Source organism: Dermacentor variabilis, chromosome 3 (genome assembly GCF_050947875.1).
Source record: "Dermacentor variabilis isolate Ectoservices chromosome 3, ASM5094787v1, whole genome shotgun sequence".
Lineage (NCBI taxonomy): Eukaryota > Metazoa > Arthropoda > Arachnida > Ixodida > Ixodidae > Dermacentor > Dermacentor variabilis.
In genome coordinates this window covers 138,238,569-138,259,672 of record NC_134570.1, presented here as the reverse complement: position 1 = coordinate 138,259,672, position 21,104 = coordinate 138,238,569, and the positions used below count along the sequence as shown (strand labels likewise).

The 21,104-nt window shown below is 46.7% G+C and overlaps 2 protein-coding genes across 3 annotated transcripts in view; one reads left to right on the top strand and one right to left on the bottom strand.

Moving 5' to 3' along the window:
* Window positions 1–13,451, top strand: part of LOC142576310 (uncharacterized) — a 36,946-nt gene extending 23,495 nt beyond the window's left edge. For both annotated transcript variants that reach the window (XM_075686387.1, XM_075686385.1), the window contains one exon: window positions 12,358–13,451. In XM_075686387.1, the coding sequence (XP_075542502.1) occupies window positions 12,358–13,199 (842 nt within the window). In that variant the 3' untranslated portion in view covers window positions 13,200–13,451. The remainder of the gene's footprint in view (window positions 1–12,357) is intronic.
* Window positions 13,452–17,395: 3,944 nt separating this feature from the next.
* On the bottom strand, window positions 17,396–19,849 carry LOC142574221 (uncharacterized). Its single transcript, XM_075683367.1, has 2 exons — window positions 19,596–19,849; window positions 17,396–17,602 (listed from the first exon to the last, which is right to left on the bottom strand). Exons 1-2 carry the CDS (start codon window positions 19,818–19,820, stop codon window positions 17,504–17,506), a joined length of 324 nt encoding a protein of 107 aa, XP_075539482.1. The 5' UTR covers window positions 19,821–19,849; the 3' UTR covers window positions 17,396–17,503.
* Between the last annotated feature and the right edge of the window lie 1,255 nt (window positions 19,850–21,104).

The window sequence follows — 21,104 nt, the reverse complement described above, 5'->3', positions numbered from 1 at the left end:
AACCCCATGCGCGTGCTCGAAAAAGAAAGACAGAAAGAGGCGTGTGACTAGGCCTGTTTACTCCAATCCATGACGTCATGCTTCCTTCGGTGACGTCATAGATCCATGGCGTCACGGAAGGAAGCGTGACGTCATGAATTGGTATAAACAGGCCTTGTGCTATCTATATGGTATTAGCTAGTCGCACGCCGTGCTCGAAAAAGAAAGACAGAAAGAGAGGCGTGCGACTAGCTAACACCATGTAGATAGCACAAGGCCTGTTTGCTCCAATCCATGAAGTCACGCTTCCTCGCCCGAAATTTCTAATGACAAGGCTGGCTTGATGAAAACTCTTACGTCAAAATATCTGTTGCCTACTCGGGAATATCCCCATTAGCTTCTATGGCAGTCGGGCGAGGTAACATGACGTCATAAATCGGAGTGAAATGGCCGTGTGCCATCTAGGTGGTGTAGGATTAGCAGGGCCAGTAGTCACATCGTTGCTCTCCGTCGCTGCGGATCGTGCGCGCAGCATTTAGATGGGTAAGCCACGCGTCATACGTACTCCTTAGGAGCAGGGAGCTTTCGATCAGCAACGCCACGATAAGAACTGGGAAGCAGCTCGTCTACGCCGTAGCGATGCAGTACCCCGGGCACAAGAACAGGCTCATGCAGTTGAGCGCAAGCAGAAATTTCATACCGAGCATCCCGCAGCCTACCAAGCCTTCTTTTAATCAACCGTCGGGATTAATCCAGTGATTAACACCGGGGCCACCCGGTTCAGCTTCGCTGGTTAACCATCTATGCGGAGTACTTGGGCGGTAATTTTGTTTGCCTTTGTAAGGTTAGAAGAACTTGTGAGGCTTATTTAGTGCTGACTAACGGCTACGCCCTCTACTACAGAGGCCTTTTAGATAAGAGAAAATAGCGGCTAGTATTTCTTATACATAAGGCATAGTGAGTAACATTGATGAAATCATTCCTACAGCATTAATGAGAGGGTAGCAGTCATTGTAGTAAAGCTGAATAGCAGGTATAAAAGATGCCATGTGGGAATCGATGCTAAGCGAAGCAGTGTGCGGGGAGCCTACCAAGTTGACGAAACGACCATGAGAGCGCCAGACGCAAGACGTAGGTGGCTGTTTCATGACCTACATAACACGCATTTCATGACATTCATGTCATGACCTGGCATTTATGTTCGTCATACACTCTTGTCATATATGGAAATTTTGGTACCTACCAAGACGTAGACGGCTGTTTGATGACCTACATGACATGCATGTTATGACATTCATGTCATGACCTATAATTTATGTTTACCACATACTCTTGATATACTATGTCAATTGTGGTACATACCAAGACATAGGCGGCTGTTTCATGACCAACATAACGCGCATATCACGACAGTCATGTCCTTACCTTTCAATTATTTGCGTAATAGACTCTTGTAATATTGTGCCACTTTTGGTACATACCAAGTTAACGAAAGGACCATGAGAGCGCCAAGACTTAGGCGGCTGTTTAATGACCTACATGACACTCATGACATGATATTCATGTCGCGACCGATCATTTATGTTCGTCATACACTCTTGTCATACTATATCAATTGTGGTATATACCAAGACGTAGATGGCTGTTTCATCACCTGCATGTCACGACCTATAATTTATGTTTGTCACATACTCTTGACATACTGTGCCAATTGTGGTGCACATCAAATTAACGAAACGACCATGAGAGCACCAAGATGTAGGCGACTGTTTCATGGCCTACATGGCACACATGTTATGATATTCATGCCACGATCGATAATTTATTTTAGTCATACACTCTTGTCGTACTATGCCAATTTTGGTACATACCAAGTTAACGAAACGACCATGAGAGCAGGAAGACACAGGTGGCTAGAGAGATACTGTCAAAGTGGCAGACGTTCGTCTAGAAATGCTTCGCAATAGTAAGGGTAGCCCAATCCTACGCTCCAACTTCCAGTCATGATGGTGAACAAATAGAAATGTTTTATGAAGATGTTGAATTAGTAGTGAGAAAGGCGCAAACCCAGTATGCTGTAGTCATTGGAGACTTTAATGCAAAAGCAGGAAAAAGAAACAGCATTGCGAACAAGCAATCGGCAACTACAGCATCGATTCTAAGACCACGAGAGGTGAGATGTTGGTAGAATTCGGGGTGAAGAGTAGACTGCAAATAATGAATACCTTCTTCAGGGACGTTCCCCTTCAAGGGGAACCCCTTCAATAGGAAGGGGAACGGTAAAAGCCCTAATGAAGAAATAATGAAATAGGTTTCATGCTCTCTGCCGATAGCATCATAATGCAAGATGTGGAACTGTAAAGTTGAGTAAAAGGTAGTGAGAATATGTCATAAACATCTTGAATTTCTTTCATATCGCAGCGATAAAGAGTACAATTAGTGAAGAAGAAGCAGGCCAACAAAATAGCAGTAGAGGTAAAAGCAGACTAATTCAGGCTGATGCTTGCAAACAAATACGCAACTTTAGAACAGGAACATCATAGTATAGACGTAATGAACGAAACCGTAATTAGGTGGATTTCAGAAGCAGCAAACGAATTGGGAGGTAAAGCACCAAGGCAACCAGTAGGTAAGGTATCCCAGTAACAAAGAACGCAATAAAGAAACGACAAAGCAGGGAAATGTCTCGCTCTGGAGATCAGATAGAATTCGCTGACCTGTCAAAACTGATCCAGAAGAAAGTAAGAGATATTCGAAATTATAACTTGAGAAATATTGAGGAAACAGTAAAAAATGGCCGTAGCATTATATCAGTGAGAACAAAACTTGGTGTAGGACAGGCCAAGATGTATGCACTGAAGAACAAGCAGGGTAATGTCATCTGCAATTTAGATGATACAGTAAAAGAAACAGAAGAACTCTATACTGACCTGTACAGTACCCAGAGCAGCCCAGACTAGCTTCATTTGAAATAGAGATGAACAGTATACAGGTGCTCCTTGTATAACCAGGGATGGAGCTAGAAAGGCGTTGCTCCACATGACTCGGCGAAAAGGGGCTGGAGAAGATGGTACAACAGCAGATTTAATCAAATATGCAGGAGATATCATGCTTGAAAAGCTTGCAACCCTTTATACGTAGTGCTTTACGAATTCAAGTGCACCACAGAGCTGAAGAATGCCAACATTATACTAACACACAGGAAGAGAGACGTTATTAGCTTGCTTTTAATATTGTGTCATGTATTCACCAAGATAATTTCCAATAGAATTAGAGCAACACTTGACTTCAGTCAACCAAGATAACAGGCTGGCTTCAGGAAGGGATATCTTTGAATGGGTCATATCTGTGTCATCAATCAGTACATTGAAAAATCTGCGGAGTACAATCGATCTCTTTATATGGCTTACATAGATTATGAAAATGCATTTAATTCAGTAGCTACCAGCAATCGTAGAAACATTTTTTAATGGAGGAGTACAGGAGGCATACACCTGCAAATGAATAGGTAGTGAAATATATGCCAAGATTTCAGAGCTAGCTTGAAGCTGCACAGGAAATTTAGAAAGTTACCTTTCAAGAAAACGGTCATGGAAGGAAACACTACCCCTAGAATGCTATCCACTCCATGATTAGATGTATTCAAGCTATTAGACTGGGAAAGCTTAATAGTGAGGATCAACGTCTAATATCCCACTGACCTTCGTTTGGCAGATGACAATGTCCTGTTCAAGAACACTAGGGAAGAACTACAACAAACAATTGAGGACATTAACCGAGAAAGTTCAAGAGTGGGACTGAAGATTAATGTACAGAAGACTATCTTCAATAGTCTGGCAAAGGGAAAAGAATTCAGGATCGCCAAGAAGCCTCTAGAGTCTGTACAGGAGCACGTTTATCTGGGTCAATTAATCACAAGGGACCCTGATCATGAGAAGGAAACTTACAGAATAATAAAAATGGGCACCAGTGCGCACGGCAGCTATTACCAAATCCTGACTTAGAGCTGACCACTGTCGTTGAAAATAAAACCGTATAATCATTGCATTCTACCTGTGCTAACATATGGGCAGAAACTTGGAGGTTAACAAAGACGCTTGAGAACAAGCTCAAAACCGCGTTAAGAGCGATGGAACGAAAAATGTTAGGCGTAACCTTAAGATATAGAAATAGCCTTGTGGATGAGAGAGAAAACGGAGAGAGCCGATATTTCAATGAACAATTAGGGCGGAAATGGAGAAGGGCAGCCATGTAATGAGTAGGGTAGGAAACCAGTGGTCTATTAGAGTTATAGAACGGGTGCCAATGGAAGGGAAGCACAGTCGAGGACGGTAGAAAATTAATTGGGGTGGTGAAATTAGTAAATCTGCAGGCGCAATTTGGAGCCAGCTTGCGCCAGACAGGGGTAATTGGAGATCGCGGGGAGACGCCTTCGTCCTGGCAGTGGACATAAAGATAGGCTGCTGCTGCTGAAGATGATGAAAAACAAATGTCTGTATAGGTTATGGCGTTCCCTCTTTGAACACGGTGCCCTTCCATTGAGTGTAAATTTACCTTTGTTTGAACCACTGCAGCCATGTTCCGTCTTACAAAAATTCCTACCAGAAATCAAACATTTTTGAGAACCTGCCAAGAGTTCAACCGGTACGAGGACCGCAGTCACACCCCTCAAGTAACGCGAAGAGCTTGAGCATACATTGCAACTTCTAACGCGATAGCGTTAAGGGCCCCGTGTCGCAGAAAATATAGCGCCGGCGTCCGGCGTCCTGCGTCGGACGTCGCTTCGACAATCATTTCGCTGTTCCGCTCGAAAGGCGAAGCACCGACTGCTACAGCAAATTAGTAGATAGCTGTACGAAGTAAGTATAGTAGCTTTATTGTCCTATAAATCTGTAAATAGTCGCTCACTAACTAAATTAACAATGATAGAATGTGCAAGCGTGACTCAACGAGCACCTAGAAACAGACGCACAGAGACAGCGCTGTCTTTGTGTGTCTGCTTCTTTTTACGTCTTTGTTCTGTAGCGCATACGCATTCCATAATGGATAACAAACCAACTAGCCCGTCAGCATGTTTTAACTAAATTAACAAGCACAGTGTCACGCGCGCACAGGTAAACATGAACGCACCTCGCTCGATCACAGCGGGAACTGTCTGTGAAAACGCTGGAGTTAGGAATCGTGGCAGCAGCTGCGAGCGAATCGACTTTCGTGCACCTGTCGCTTCAACGCGAACGAAACGTCGAAAGCACAGCGCAAACGAAGCTACCGGCGCTACGCGCACTCTGCAAGCATCACACATCGCTCTGAAGATGGGGCCCGCGCGGGCGCACGCTTTGGCCACGTCGCCGACCGCTTTCAAGACCCACTAGCTCCGGCAAGGCGCCCCTACGGCGTCCGCCAAAGGCGTCTCCTAAGGCGTCCACGATTCGCGTGGCCAACGCCGAAGAAGACGCTGCGGTTGTCTCCACTCTGTATGAAGCGGCGGGCGAGGAGGATATCGAGGTATTCTAGCAGAGAAGAACGCCCCTCCTTCCTTGCCTCGCCCCTCTGCCTAGCGCGCCACAGGAGAGGGCACGCATCCGAGCCGCGTTCGTCGCTCGCGCACGTGATTGAACCGCGTTAGCCTGCTTACCCTCGCACGCTTTCACTAGTACTGGGGGTGTATTCTGTAAGAGTCCACCTAGTGGACTATCCCGGCCACGGCGGCCGCATTTCGATGGGGGCGAAATGCGAGAACACCCGTGTGCTTAGATTTAGGTGCACGTTAAAGAACCCCAGGTGGTCAAAATTTCCGGAGTCCTCCACTACGGCGTGCCTCATAATCAGAAAGTGGTTTTGGCACGTAAAACCCCAAATATTATTATTATTATTATTATTATTATTATTCCACCTAGTGGACTGTCCATTTCGGCCGCTGCTGATTGGATGCAGCTGTACGAGCGAGGAGGAGACGAGCGACCCTAACCAATCAGGAACGGCCGAAATGGACAGTCCACTAAATGGACTCTTACAGAATACCTCCCCTGAACCCCACAGTGACGCCAACAGCAGGAATGTACCTGGAGTGTCCATATAATCGCAATAAAAGAACTTCGAACCAAATTCCAAACAACGCATAATTAACCAACCGCTCTTATGCCACCAAATTTGCTCATACCTTGTCTTTCATTATTCAGGAAGTTATACCTCAGAATTTTGAGAACGGCAGCCCACAAACAAATGAAAAACACCGACGGCGCATATCTTTATCGCGTCCCAGTCCTAAACCTGTGTTAAGAAAAAAATTATTGAACAAGAGACGACACGAATACTGAGTCACAATCACGGCACAATTCCACTAGGACGATCACATATACAATATACGTAAGACTGTATACACTGCACGTTTTCGTGTTTAGAAAAAGTTTATTTCGACAAGAGACGATGCGAACACTGAGTCATAATCACGGCACAATTCCACCGGGACGATAAGATGTGAGAAACAAAACACAGCATGTTTTCAACGTAAGTAATGTCCGAATCCTCACGCACCAACATATAAACACATATACCCACGGAAAGGCACAGTTACACATAAACTAAATGCCAGATGTACAAAGTGATTTTCAATATATACAGTGTAAACAATGGTTATGTACAATGATGATGTGATAGAACACTTTACACAATTTTGAAGCGATGTGCACGAGATGTGTATATAGAAAAATGATCATGTATACGAAAGGACACACACAGAAATCACGGGCACCTGCATTCTATGTGCATTAAATGAATACTTCTGATGGTCTGGCTACAAGAACCAGGCTGGACGAAAATTCAGCCATACGCTTCCATCAGCCACCGCAGGAAACGACATGACCACTGTCGAAGGAGCTCCTCTTCTCCAAGGAAGAACAACTCCTCCGACAGAAACGACAGTAGCCCAGAGTAGAGCCTCCCCATAAGTGGAAACAGAGCGCGGTGACAACGTCCCGTGGCAACTGCCTCGCACCGGTTACGCCATAGACAGAAGGCCCCCGCAGCAATTAAATGTCGCGCGAAGCGGCCACGTGAGCAGCGACCAGATGTAATAAAGCGGTTAACTCCAAGGTCACGAAAACCAGTATGCACGGCCCTCCAAAATATCCTGGCAACGACGCATTGCAGCAGTACATGTTTATTGGATTCTTGAAGGGGGCAATTGGGACACAGCGAAGATGGGACAACGCCCCACCGCTCAAGCCTGTCCCGAGTTGGAAGCACTTGCCACCCTAGACGCCACATGAAGTCGCGTAGGTGGCCGGGCAGAAATGCCGCCGTTATCGCATACCACGACACATTATTGGAACGTGCGAGGCGCACTGGGGGAACTAGAGCAAGCAGTAAGGCTGACATAGTATCTACTACACGGCTTTGGAGAACGTCTACATCAGGACATACCTGTTGCATGTGGCGATAAAATGCCACGGCCGTACAGCAAAACGTAGATGCGTTTTAAAATTAAATCGTTAACGAGCCCACGTTGGGCCTCAGAAGCTCCATTGGTAAAATGAGTTTTTTTTTTGAACCACACATACCAAGGCCGTGCATGTGACGCAAGGAATTTACTGAACTAATTGAATTTCTCAAGCCAAATACGTGAAACATTTGCAAACTATGACTTACACACAATCTATAGACATGATATCTCTCGTATTGCAACTTCAATACACGAGAAAACATAATTCTGTAGCGCGAGAACTAAAGAAAACTAGTTTTCCAGCGTTTATACAATGAACAGACCGGAGACGTCGTTCGACATTTGCGCATGCCGGCGCGTGAATATCTCAGAGTCCACGCAGCACGCTTCCTTGAAAGACTTCCAGATGGCGCTCGCCTCCGTCACATCGTTGTGCCTCATCGCGGCTTCTGCAAGAGGCCGCGTTTCGACCATAAAGCCCGCCTTCGTGCATAGGTTGGCCACGAGCGTTTCCCGGTAAACATTACGGTTGCATACGCTGCAGCTGCCGGGAAGCGTGAGAAGCAGTCAGAGATATGTGAATGCTATCGCGTTATACTCTTAAAAGACGAAGCTTAAGCGTCCTCTAAATTTGTTAAACGCATACCAAAGACTGGGGGCCCTATCGTGTGCGGAATAATTTGCCCCTATTCTATTCATAGCTGATCGTCTGTCGTGCTGAATGGGCAATCCCAGCGATATTCGGGGCATGGCTTCGTTTAAGCACATGAAAAGGGCGAGAAAATAATGCGAAATAAGAATAGTCGTTAGAAAATACGCCCCAAAGACACTATAGCTCAAATCATAACGCAAGAGTTGGACCCAAATACCGTCCGCAATCTGCAGGCATAAAAATAACTTATTCAGCGATTCTCAACCACTCAAGCAACTGAACTGTTCTAAAAAACACAGCGTTTGTACCTTGCTTCAGTCTCAGTCTCAACAGAATGAACGCAAACTTTTATTTGATTTAAAATTAATCCCGACCACCTCTTGTACCTTGCTTTTTATTAAGACTCGTTGCAATGCGCTATGTACTGTATGAACATTCTTTTTGTTATACATTGATATTTTCTGTAAACAACTTGCGGAGGGAAGGGTTTGAAGAGAGGTGGTTGTCATTATCTTTAAAATGCGTCCGTTGAGAAGCCGTACGTACGTTCCTAGTACTTAGGCGTAGGTTATTCCAAACGTGCTTTTTCACTCAGTGTATTCCCTGACTTACGGCAACACAAGTTGCCCGGGGAGCTTCGCAGCTAGAGCAGTCTAAAGCTGGAAATTCAAGCAGCTCAAGCACAACTCGTAGTCGCAGTTCAGAAGCGGATAACACTTCGGCGACTACCATAGGAAACACAGGAAGCGGGAACAACAGTTCTGCGGAAGTAGCCACGTCAACTGCTCCGTCCGTTTCAACAGAAAACGGTGGAGCTCTTGCCGGTAATGTTCCTGAATATAGGAACAATTCTTTTACTTTGTCTCGAAGTGAAAATGAAGTAGAATATAGCACTAAAAGTACATACATCGTCTCCAGTACCATTCGAGATACTGGAAGCACTACGACCGCGCGGCGAGGCTCCAAAGAGATATTCTGAGAATATCTCAGATAGCATTACCGCACGATGGGCAGGCAAAATGAGACACGTGGCATAACACGTCATATTGAACTTAGCGCTCCCTAGCTTCTAACTGCGATATCTACGCGGCGTGATTTGTTTGTTTACAGATGTCCCCACATATCAATTTTGCTTGACTACGATACTGTCGTGATCTAGGCTAAGGATATTAGGGGGAAAAAGAAATTCGGGTATACAGGCTCTATCGGGGACACAGCCCTAGAAGGGGTATACCCGAAACGTCTTGTGGGTACTGCTGAGGGAGCATGGACACTGAAATGACGTTAGCAAATAAAGAAGTGACATTTATTCGCTTATTACGAAGCCAACATTTTAAAATTATATGACAGATCTAGTGGGGATTCTACGGGATAAACTTGCAATCGAGTTCGCTCCCTCTTCGCAGTGGACACGCCATGTTCAAAGGTTGTGGGCGCATATTGGCATTCTTCTGTCTTGCTTTTCGAGCTTCTTCACGCTATTTCCGGACCCTCCGTGTCGAACGCAGGGGCTCCACAGCCAAGTAATCATAAAGTTTCTGCAACAGATTGCACTTATTTAAGCGTTGTAACTGCTAATGAGCACAGGTTTGAGTTTGATGGATTACGCCTACTATGACAGATTAAGGTCTGTCAAACGCGTCCGCTGGGAGTCGGATTGACAAGCGTAATAAATTGAGCTCCAATTGCATCACCTTTGGCGTGACAATTAACAGCGCCATCTGGACACGCATCACGTGCATAATCGCGTAATGGCTTTCTTGCTCTTCACAAAGATGCCAAAGTCAGGCGTGTGGCTAGTACCATTGCAAAGACGTAAGATTTATTACAATTGTTTTCGTTACCTTTAGTTGCATACATGTAACGCTGCATGAAGTTTTAGCCAGCGACTCCCCTTCCTTTGCAGATGAAAACGAAATGCGTTTCAGGGTAAAAACGCGGACTGAGTGCATCTGAATTGAAGGTCGCTCAAAAAAAAAAAGGTCAGAATTCAGTTCCCTTTATTTTTTTAGAAAGTACACCGCAGTCCTAGTGCTGTTCCAAATCAAAGGATTGTTTTGTTTTTATTCTTAACTCCCTAGCTACAGCTTCAATTGTTGGTCAGTGTGCCCTAATATTCACTATAATAAAATTGTATTAGTAACTCTATAAGGCACTCACGCAAAAAGGCCTTCGTAAGCCTTATTTTTATGTAGCTCATTGCATGTGGCTGCCCCATACCATTTGCGCCTTCTTGCCCAAGTGCACAAGGGGTAGACATCCAGTGCTGCTTTCGCCGACAATGGCAGGCAACGCGCACATGAAGCCGTCCATGAGCAGACCCGCTTTATTCCAACTGCGACAACAGTTTTTTGAACGACGCATATGGCGTTTGGAAAAACCCGTTGAGTCTACTGAAAAGGATAAAATCGTCCATGAAATTTTTTACACCGAAGGTGTTTACCTCTAGCCCCCATATAGAACCTCCGCATACGTTCAAGAATGGCTGCCCTGAGCGGCTTGCGTGCGTATCGTGGACAGCAATGCGCGCAGCTATTCATTTAGGGAGAGAGAAAAAGAGTGTGGCGATGGCGCCTGTGCACGTGGCCTGGGCTTCTGTGGTTATAATGTCACGCGCATTGGAGGTGCCGGCGCTGCTGGAATGCAGAAGGGTAGGGGAGGGAGGGAAAGATTGTGGCGACAGCGCTGCAGCAATGTAGACGGATAAGGGAGATGGGAAAGAGTGTGGCGACCATAGAGTATACAACAATAATTACTAGAGGGAACGCTGGCGCTGCAATCGTTCAGCCACCATGGGAATGATGGGAAGCACATGGATTCGTCTGATCTTCATGCTTGTGGATTGAAACGTTCTAGTGGCTTTGTTTATTACGCTTTGTATGCCTTGTCGTAAATTTCAGAGCAATCTATGCTATTAGAATTGTAGAAGACGTTGCGAACACGCACAATCGCTCCTAATTGCAACGGTTGAGCTTGTCGAGGTGACAAAATCGAAACGCACCAAGCGTCTCAAGCCACTGACTTGTCCGGGATAGATTCATAAGGGCGTTCTATGTCGCTCATCAGTGCATGCGTCCATGGCTTAATGGTTTCAGTATCGTGTTTATGTGCTAGAGACTGTGCAATTTTCATAGTGTTTCTTTAATTATTATTACACATTACTTTGTTGAAAATGACGAGTTAACAAAGTCATGAAGCCGTTTGAAGCCAAAAGGAGTATGTTTATGTAAATCCATGTACTTTCCGTAATTCCCATGCTGGCTGGATCACCCCCGTTGCAGCTCCCATGGACTTTAGCGCCAGAGTTCCGCCTAGAAATTATTGATGAAACTCTATGCTGGCGACAGCGCTGCAGCAATGGACAAGGGCAGGGTGAGAGAGGGGAAAGAGTGTGACGACGGCGACTGTGTACGTGACCTGCGCTTGTGTCACGCGCGTAGGAGGTGTCGGCGCGGCTGCAGCAGCGGTTGCGGTGACCGCGGCGGCGAATGTGTCGGCGTAGTGTGGTGCCATATGAAAAAAAAATCGATGGTTTCATAATGTCAGCAGCCCATGCATGCAGGCTAAAGAGCTTCGCTGGTAATCCGTTCCCATATGAATACTGCAGGCCCACAAATTATTAGTGCAAAGAATATTAAAAGGTAAAGCAATGAATGCAGAGCTGAGCATAATTCCCACCACGTCCATTCACAAGGCCACTTTGTCGAAAATTCTGCCAGAAGGCCTGGAGTTTAGCTCACACGGAAAAGTAGAAATCGAAGACAACTAAAAAAAAAAGGGAATGTAAAATCAACCATTCAGTGCAAAAGCGTGTGAAAAAAAAGCGAATTGTTCTGCGATCCACACGACTCGCATCAAAGGGCACTGGCAATGTGTGGTATGCAAGTTGTGGAGCCTCTGTATGAATTTAGTGCACAAGCTACAGCGAGCGTGCTCACGAAGCGTGCATAAGGGCCCACATTTACTACTGCAAGCACCTAATTTATAAGCAATGAATTATGTCAATTTTTCATCTGAATGTATGCTTTTTTTTTGGGTGGTGAGGGGGTTGTCTCATTTTTCCTGCCCTACCTGTCTTATTTCGACCGTCCCCGGGGCAGAATGAGTAACATTTCACTTTTGAAAACAATATTTTTTAAATACTTATGCTAATTGCAGCACCCTAATTTTTCCTGACCATATTCAGAATGTGACTACATTCTTTTTGGATTTATAGCTATAAACAAAGAATCTGCATCAATTTGAAAATTTCTGTGTAATTTTGCCTCGCCTTACTCTACTACAGGCAGTGGTGGCTCCACTAACGGATCCGGAAGTGGAAATTCGCCGGGTAGCAGTGCAAATGGTACTGCCAGCACCAACATCAGCGAAATATCTGTAGAGGTCACACTTGGTGCAGGCGAAATTCCCGGCATCGGAGGGGTCGCAAGCATCCCCGGCAGTGGAGGCAGTGTACCAGGACTCGGAAGTATCGGAACTGGTGCAGCAGGAAGTGTCCCAGGAAGTGGAGGCAGTGTACCAGGACTCGGAAGTATCGGAACTGGTGCAGCAGGAAGTGTCCCAGGAAGTGGAGGCAGTGTACCAGGACTCGGAAGTATCGGGACTGGTGCAGCAGGAAGTGTCCCAGGAAATGGAGGCAGTGTACCAGGACTCGGAAGTATCGGGACTGGTGCAGCAGGAAGTGTCCCAGGAAATGGAGGCAGTGTACCAGGACTCGGAAGTATCGGAACTGGTGCAGCAGGAAGTCTCCCAGGAAATGGAGGCAGCGCAACGGGAGGGCTACAAGGAATTCCTTCCGGTGGCGCTGGAAGCGTGCCGGGAGTGGGAAGCATCGGAAGCATCCCAGGCGCAGGCACTGCTGCTTCGGGGATGTCCTCGGGCACCGGAAGTGGAAATGCAGGAATAGTTCCAGGAGCGACACAAACGGGGGTTGGCTCTGGCGGCCTCGGAAGTCTGGCCGGTGGCCTGACAGGTGGCGGAGCACTCGGAGGTGGTCCAGGTGTTGGAATTACTTCGGGACCCGGAATAGGAGTGGGCAGCGATGGAAGCGGTACCACAGATGCCCAGCAGGTTGAAGTTGTAGTGAAAATTAAGGACGATGGCAGTAACGGTGGAGCAAGCGGCTGAATGGGGCTTGACAGGCGTGTGTCATGGTCATAAATCCATTCGAGTAGAGAATATAGATTGCGTGGAGGGAGTCGAAGAGCTTGCCAGATAGGCGACACTGCCGGATCACTGTAGTACTTCTGATAACATGCACCGGCATTAAGTTAATGTACGTACGTTGTTGCCGCCACGCCGGAAGGGTGCTGGCGTTCTTGGGTTCTTTTGTCACACTGGACGAATAAAAATGAATATGTAGCAAAGTTTGGGTACTGACTTGGCAGCCCACTTTTCTAGCGCACCTGCTTTGGCTCAGTAATTGTGACTTTCCTCTGCTGCGCACGTTGTGATGAGCCAGGTTGCTGTGGCCGCGTTCTGACATCGACAGTGGCATAAAACGGGACCGCCTGAAAACGCTTGGTGGTCGGGAAAATCTGTCAATGCACTGCAGAGTCTCACAAGGTCCTCATAGTCTGACATTGCATTCGTACGGCTGAACGATCAATCAGTGAGTAAGTAAAGCCTATTTACACAAAGCAATTATTGAGGCCCTTTTTAAAAATATGCAATTAATCTTTGGCAGCGCTATGTTATCTGCGTACTACTGCTAACGTAGAAGCTACAAAATGGGTTAAAAGTAACCGTTTGTTTGTTTCTTAGCTAGCAGCATTTGTACTGTGCCGCTTTGCTGAAAACCATGACGAGTGATTGCTGAATTTCCCTAAAATTGTTCTACTGCGTCTTCGTTGCATCATAACATGCTACGCAGTGAAGGCATAATATATAAGGTCGGTGAGAACTGAGAACACCAGTCATGAAGTAGAAAATGGCCTAGACATCTGGGGGGGGGGGGGGGGGGGCGGGGGCGTTTTTTTTCGTGTACAAGTATATGGACGCCCGAGGCGCATTTACGCCATTGGGATTGTTGACGTCGTACTATTCGGCTATCAACCGCACATGTGCGGCGCGCACGTGGAGGATTAGGTACGTTTGGCTCTAAAAAAAAGAAAGAAGAAAGCTCGGCGAAGCCACGTGGACGCACATTCACGTAGTCGGGGCAGCGTTTTGGCTTCCACTGCTGACATCGGGGTTCCTGCGTAGGAGCTGCGCGCATACCACTCCGTGATGAACGTCAGGCTAAATTTTGTAATGCTTTCTTTGGACGCTGACCAACGCTGGAGATTTTCCTTTGGTTTCGTCATGGTCTCGCGCGCCACGGAAGTGCGACGCTTGCAGCCCCGCTGGCACGATTATGATCACGCCCGTGTTGTGGGATCCCTTCGGCGCGAAGCTTAAACATTGCTGTCGTTTTGACGCTTCGCCTTCAGGCGCAGCTGTCAATTTAATGTCCTTTTGCAACCTGTAGTTGTCCTTTTGCTGGGACAACTAGAAGTGTGGTCGCATGAAAATGCGCTCACAGTTAATGTCGATAAACCTAAGGCAGTATACATTTTCGCCCCTATAGTAAGAAGTGCAGTGAGCTTGGTACTTCAGTAGAATTGTTTCAATCACTCGGTGTAATGTTCTCCAAAACAAATGCGATAGAGAACGACCACATAAACCGTCTGACATGGAAATCGTCTAAAGCCAGAGGTCTTTTATGCCGCGTTATATAGATATTGTAGGTTATTGTTATATAGGTCATAGGGAAACAAACTTGTTACTGCAAGATGTGTCAGTCAGCTCGCACATGAATTACGGTACACTGGTATGGGGGTATGTGAACGTCGACTACACAAACTAACCTTCAAAACCTAGCCGTGCTTCGCACTGTGTGAAACGTGCTCTTCGCACTGTGTTTTAGTTCACCCGAGAGACCCTCGACAAAACAAGTAATTAGAAACCAAGCAATTATTACCACATTAATATGTACACGTATAAATTATTACGCTAGTACAGAAAAGAACCAAATAAGCACTCAGAAAATATTTGTCGATTAGCTCCACTGCATATGTTTGAATCGCCGTACCCTAACCGCTACAAACGACACTCGTTGTTACCAGCTGTTAGAGCAAGGTATGGGTACCAAACATTATTATATCAGTTACGACCAGCATTAAACAATTTATATGACGCACACTATAGTATAAGCAATGTCAGTAACTCGGCCTTGCATGAATTCTGTATTTTATAAGGCTAGCCACCTCTGCGCCACATTGTTAGATATAATCAGTACAAAGTGTTAATGATCCGCTTTACAATGTTCTTATCAATGCTCTGTTTGTCAACAGGAGACGGAGTAGAGAAGAGATTCTGGTATGGCAGTTGTAAAACAGTGATAAGGAGCTTACCAGCGAATGCGGGGGCTTTGAGAACGGGTGCGCTCACAGATGCCAGAAAATAGGCGGCGGTTATGGACCTCCGGAATTGGTTTAAGGAAAAAAAAAAACAGTCAAAAACACAAAGGACAAGAGGAGAGGTTCACACCACGACGACTGGTTCCAGTGGCTGTGGTGTGAACCTCTCCTCTTGTCCTTTGCACTTTTTGACTGGTTTTATCCTTAAAGGATGTACCAACTGACCCGGATTTCAACCCCTCGGGAATAGGCTCGGTCGTTTGCAGAAGATCTACTTCACGAATTCTAGGTGTTTCATTCAGCTCAAGAAACTTATGGAGATTCATGTACGGGCGAGGGATTACACTCACGTATACCCTGCGTGCATATTGCGAGCTTCGGTTCGCTGTTCGCAGCAATCAAGAGAAATGAAAGAAACACTGTACTCTGGCTTCATTGCTTATTATTCAAGAATGACGCGGTACATATAAAGAAGCGTGCATGCTAGAATTTGTATGGCTCATCAGCACTGTTTTCAAACAGGTCGCGAATGGACTAAGGTGTCTACCTTCCCAAATGGCTGGCCATCACAATATGCATAACCTACCAATAAAGTTAGCTTTCTGTAACTACCAGCAACTGGCCTTTCGTGATGCCAGAAACTAAAGGTTCACTGTTGCTGGTGTCTCCTAGTGCTTGCTACGAAGGCACAACCGATTCTAAGCGACACACGAAAGTGGTCGTTGACACGAATTCCGTGGCTAGACCACTTCGTGTCACGCCGATGCGCCCTCATTCTATGTTGTGCACTGTGTTTGTCTCTTTCCCGCTTTGTTTGGGAAGCAGCGTGGCCGGTTTACTTAAGCGTACGTAAAAAATGCCACTGGTATTCTCGCCAAATAACTACACTAGAGCGAGTGTGAGATGAACAGTTTTGCTTTAAAACTGGTTTTATATGGTTTTGGTTTAAGTAGGCCATCAATGCAATGCATTAAAAAGCTAGCTAGTTTATTTAGATATAGCTATTGCGGGAGAGCGCTACACGTATTTGTGGCGGAACGCAAAGAGGTTAAATGTTCGCGAACATATCCAGAAAAGCGGATTACTTCACTTAGCAAAGTGATGTACAAATAGAGAATAGATCGTGGTGAGCCCTCCAAATGCTCTGAAAGGTAAGCCTACTAATTGCAAAAGAGTATCAAGGAAGATTATGCAGACAATTATGTAAATACCATCTACAATAGCGAAAAGGTATACATGTTCTGCATCAGTCAGCTTTTTTTATTGCGATAACAAATGGTCACCCCAGGCGCATTGCTGCCGTCGGCGTTGGCATTGTCGTCGCCGTGAGGTACCATATAAAGTCTAAGGGCAATAAAATTGTCGCGGCGCACCGTATGGAGTATGTGCAAGTGAAAACGTACGAGGGTGAGTTGACGATCTTGGTTTAATCTCGTGCAAGCCAGAGAGGAAAGTGAGACGGCAGCGCGCCGTCTTGCGCCGCGCGTAAGGCTTCGGGAGAAGGGTAGTGAGGGGGGCGGGCAATCTACACCTGGCGGCCGCGCCCGCCCGCCAGCGCCAATGTATCTTGAAAACCACCTGCGAAGGGGGAGAATCCGCCACGCACTCGTTTTTGCGGCTTAGTTGGCGTTGATGCGAGAATTGGCTCGCTGCTGCTGCCGCGCTACTTCATTGCAGCTCTTCGACAGCGAGTTTCCGCGGTCATCGTGTGAGATGTGTTTATGTTTGCTTGTGCGCGCGTGACACCACGTTTGTTTAATTTAGTTAATATGCCTATGTTTACGAGTTCATATGGTCGATAAGACTACTAACCTTAGTTCGTGTAGCTGAGCACTAATTTGCTACTGCAGTTGATGCTTCGCCTATCGGGAGAAACTGCAACATTCTTTTTTGTTGAAGTGAACAGACCGCTGCATATTTCACCTTTTATTGTTTATTACACGACTAAGACGTACATAGAAGGTTCCATAATAAAAGACTACATTTAGTGAAACCGAGTGACGCCGCGCCTTAAGGACGAGATGGCACATGCTAGGGATGTGGCTGCGCGACCACAGGTTCGGGGTCCAATGCTGAGAGCTGGTGCAGTTCCATCACGGATGACGGCACCAGACACCGGCTTGTCGCGCTCTGCATCAAAGGAACGGACACGGCACATCTTCAGAGGCTATAATTACCAACCGAATGAGAGCACGGGGTGAAAACCAAGAACGTAGCGCGTACACGTGACGCTTGCCTGTCGCTTTTGAATGTAGCACTAAGGGAAGACGCATAAACAACAACAACACGAGGACGAGTGCTGTTACGCAGCACGCACCATTAGGGAAAGCCGTCTGGCGTTTGCGATTTTTCTCTTCTACGATAAGGCACGCACGCGTAAGTTAACGTGTCAGGCGTTTGCTCCGAGAGTGCTCTGCTTGGGTTATTCAAACTTTCTTAAGGACCTGGGTGGGAGTTAGTTTTCGTTTTAATCCTGCAAATAAGCCGAAAGAAAAAAAAAGTACGATATAATAGCTAGTTTTCTAACCGTGGTTAATTCTACACGAACTGGCCCCGTTCGCACGCTAATTTAGGCTCATTGCACCAGCACCGGTTGCTCGATACGTGTGGTTGAAATATTTTCGTAGAGATCATAATTGATATGGAATTGTATCTCAAAAGAAACTACAGACAATACAGGAAAAGGTCAGAAGAAAGACAACGAAATTTTTTACATCTTTTATAAGGGACACGTACTGTAAAGCTAGATTGTGCAATAAAATGAGTGTTCGAAAGCGGAGCAATGATTTTCAGTCTGGTACGTATACGATTTGCTTGTACGCTTCCGATGCTAGGTTAAAAAGCTTATAGCTTAGCTACCGATTCATTCATTCATTTGTGGCCGTATTATTGGGCTTCATGGTTGCCTAAAGTGATAGTTTCGCTATAACTGCAGGCCGTCTTTTGTCCTCTCTCAGCACTACTACTCTCTCGTGCAGCTTATGTTTGTACACATGATGGCACGAGATGCTTTGCTGGGCTAGTTGGCGTGTAGCACAAAAAAGCAGGAAAGATATGCGTGAAAGGGCATAGTGCTACAGAGCGCTCCGGATGTTAGTGCACTTAGAACTGTTGCTTATTTCATGCCTATTCTTTAGGCCTGGTCGATGGGGCCCTCGTTGAAAACTGAAGAAAGCCAGGCCAGAACTTCGGGAATAAAAACGCAATTGTTCAGGTGCAGCAAGTTTGGAAGCTGGCTTATATCAGACGGGGACCGGCGCTTGAATGAGATATGAAAGGTTAAACATGTTTTTCTTCTTTACTTGAGATGGCTGACACATATGGAAAGCTTGAAGGTGATCCCGCCTTCCTGATACTTTTAAAGCGAAGCCATCTTTTTTTACTCTTCCCTCACTTTGCGAGTGCTGGCTGCTGCATAGTTTCTGACTAATGTATTGCCGAGGAGCGAACAACACGTCCTGTTAACTTGTCACACTAGGTAGGTGCCACTGGGCGGGTGCCATTTTTTGGTTAACATCCAGAATGGGTTTTTGCCACTGTGGCAAAAATGACGGTGTAGAAGGAACGAGGAGAAGGGAAACAGAGGGGCTCAATTTTTGTTAACCAAGACTGTATAAAGCTAGCAGGCAATGAAGCCAAGGAAAGGATAGGAGTTTCTTATGCTGTCCCTGGCTTCGTTGCCTGTTGGATTTACAAGGAGTATAGGAGCCCTACGTGTATTTAGACTTGTGTCGTACTTCTCTGTGTACCACATATCGCATCAATATTATTCTTTCGGTACGCATCGTACATCGCCTTCGTTCTTATGACAGGACGGCTAACAATTACGGGCGACTAAGCTGTGCTCGCTTCACCCGCTACTGCTGCCACCTTACTAATTCGAAGAAGTTTTGCGTCATTTAGATTCTAACATAGCGTCGGAGCTGCACGATTTCCTTAGTTTATGGACAAAACTCTTCTTGCTTCCGAAACAAGGATAGGCGAGGATTAATTCAAGCTCAGCCTTTGTTTTTTCGTTTCTTTAAGCTCATGTGCACAAGTGATCTCCATGGTTGCAAAATAGTAATGTTCACAGGGTGCCGGCTTCGTTATTGCGGTACCGCGTCTGCAAGCCGGCACTTACTCGTCGCACCGATGTGGCAGCCCTGGAGGCCCACAGTGGTACTTGCAGAGCTCCGAGCGCTATAAGCACCCAGGCTACGACGCAGGCTCCCGGAAGACCCGGTGGTGCCTCCGCGCCACCGCATCCACCACTGAGCAAACCGCCGGCCAACGCGCCGGAGAGAAGCGCTGGCAAGAACCACGTCCACAGCCCCTCAAGGGCCGGACTCCACGGCTCGCCGTGCATCAGTAGCACGTCGAGACGGAAGTGCTCCAACCCTGCGAGAGGACCACAGTAGCGGCCGCGCATACATTGCATCACTTACGAAAAATGTCGCAGTATCGCTCGAAAGGCGAAGCATCGATTGTGATAGCAAAATAATGGGCAGTTATACGAAGCAAGGATACTAGTTTTATCGGCTGTATAAACTTGGAAACATTCGCTTACTAATTGGATTAACAAGCACGGGGTCAGCGTGCACAGGCAAACGTGAACACATCACACTCGATGACCGCGGACACTTGAAGTCAAAACACCGGCGTGAGCAAGCGCGGCAGCAGCAGCGAGCGCAGTGACCTTGGTGCTGTGTATCGCTTCAACGCAAACAGCAGCGAGAAAAAGCGCACAAAGGTATGAACCGTCTGCAGATTCTTTTCAAGATACTGCGCGCGCGAACTACGCACTTGCTGGCGGAGTAAAAGCCGCCCCTCCTTCCCGCCTCCCCGGGCTGCCTCCCCCTTTCATCCGTTTCGCGCGCGAGATTGAACCGAGATCGTGTTTCCCCTGGCGCCCGGTCGCGAAATTTGGAGTTGTTGCCGGAGCCCACGCGGGCCCCGTCCCTCCCTCCCATCCGTCCACGGCCTTTCGCGCGACGGAAGACGGTGCGTTTGCTTTTCGCCTTCTTCCTTCGCGGGCGCCAGACTGAGCCGCGATCGTTGGCTCTCCTTGCGTGCTTTCCCTCGCACATACAGCATACGGCGCGGCGACGGTGTTGTCGCCTTTGGACTTTATACGGAACATCGGAAATGTATTCAAGGGTTGCAGATTATTGTCGCCGTATACGAGTGTTCTCGCACTCCGTCTCCATTGTCGCAGCCTGATATTAAACACGTGACCCTGTGCTGATCAGCAGAACGTCAACACCGTGGAGGGTGGGTAGCGGAAGCGACCGCTCATCGCTCTACCCACGACACATTTATAAACCTGAGGTGGCTGACAGCAGTGCCCGGGGAGCGTGAACTCGAGCATTAGAATCACTGCGTGTGCATACGGGTGTAACTGCGTTTAACGTGATTGCAGGTGAAGAAGAACCTTCTCCAAAAACAATGCTCCATGCTTTCGACCTTGTTGTCTCTAACATGCCGGAAATCACCGTACACCAGTGTTTCCTTGCTTTCCATCACACATTAACACCACAGAGAATTAAACCCACAACCTCGCGCCTGAGTAAAAAGGTGGCCTTGGGCTTATACCCATTCACAACAGCAAATATGTTAGTATTAGAGAAGCGGGGACAAGTCAAGATTGTCG

Bases quoted from the DNA above. Each gene is read 5' to 3' on its own strand.
- LOC142574221 (XM_075683367.1), bottom strand. From the start codon at position 19,820: ATGCACGGCGAGCCGTGGAGTCCGGCCCTTGAGGGGCTGTGGACGTGG. The intron at 17,603-19,595 runs GTAAGTGCCGGC...CCTTTGATGCAG, and splicing joins CTGCCACATCGGTGCGACGA to AGCGCGACAAGCCGGTGTCT.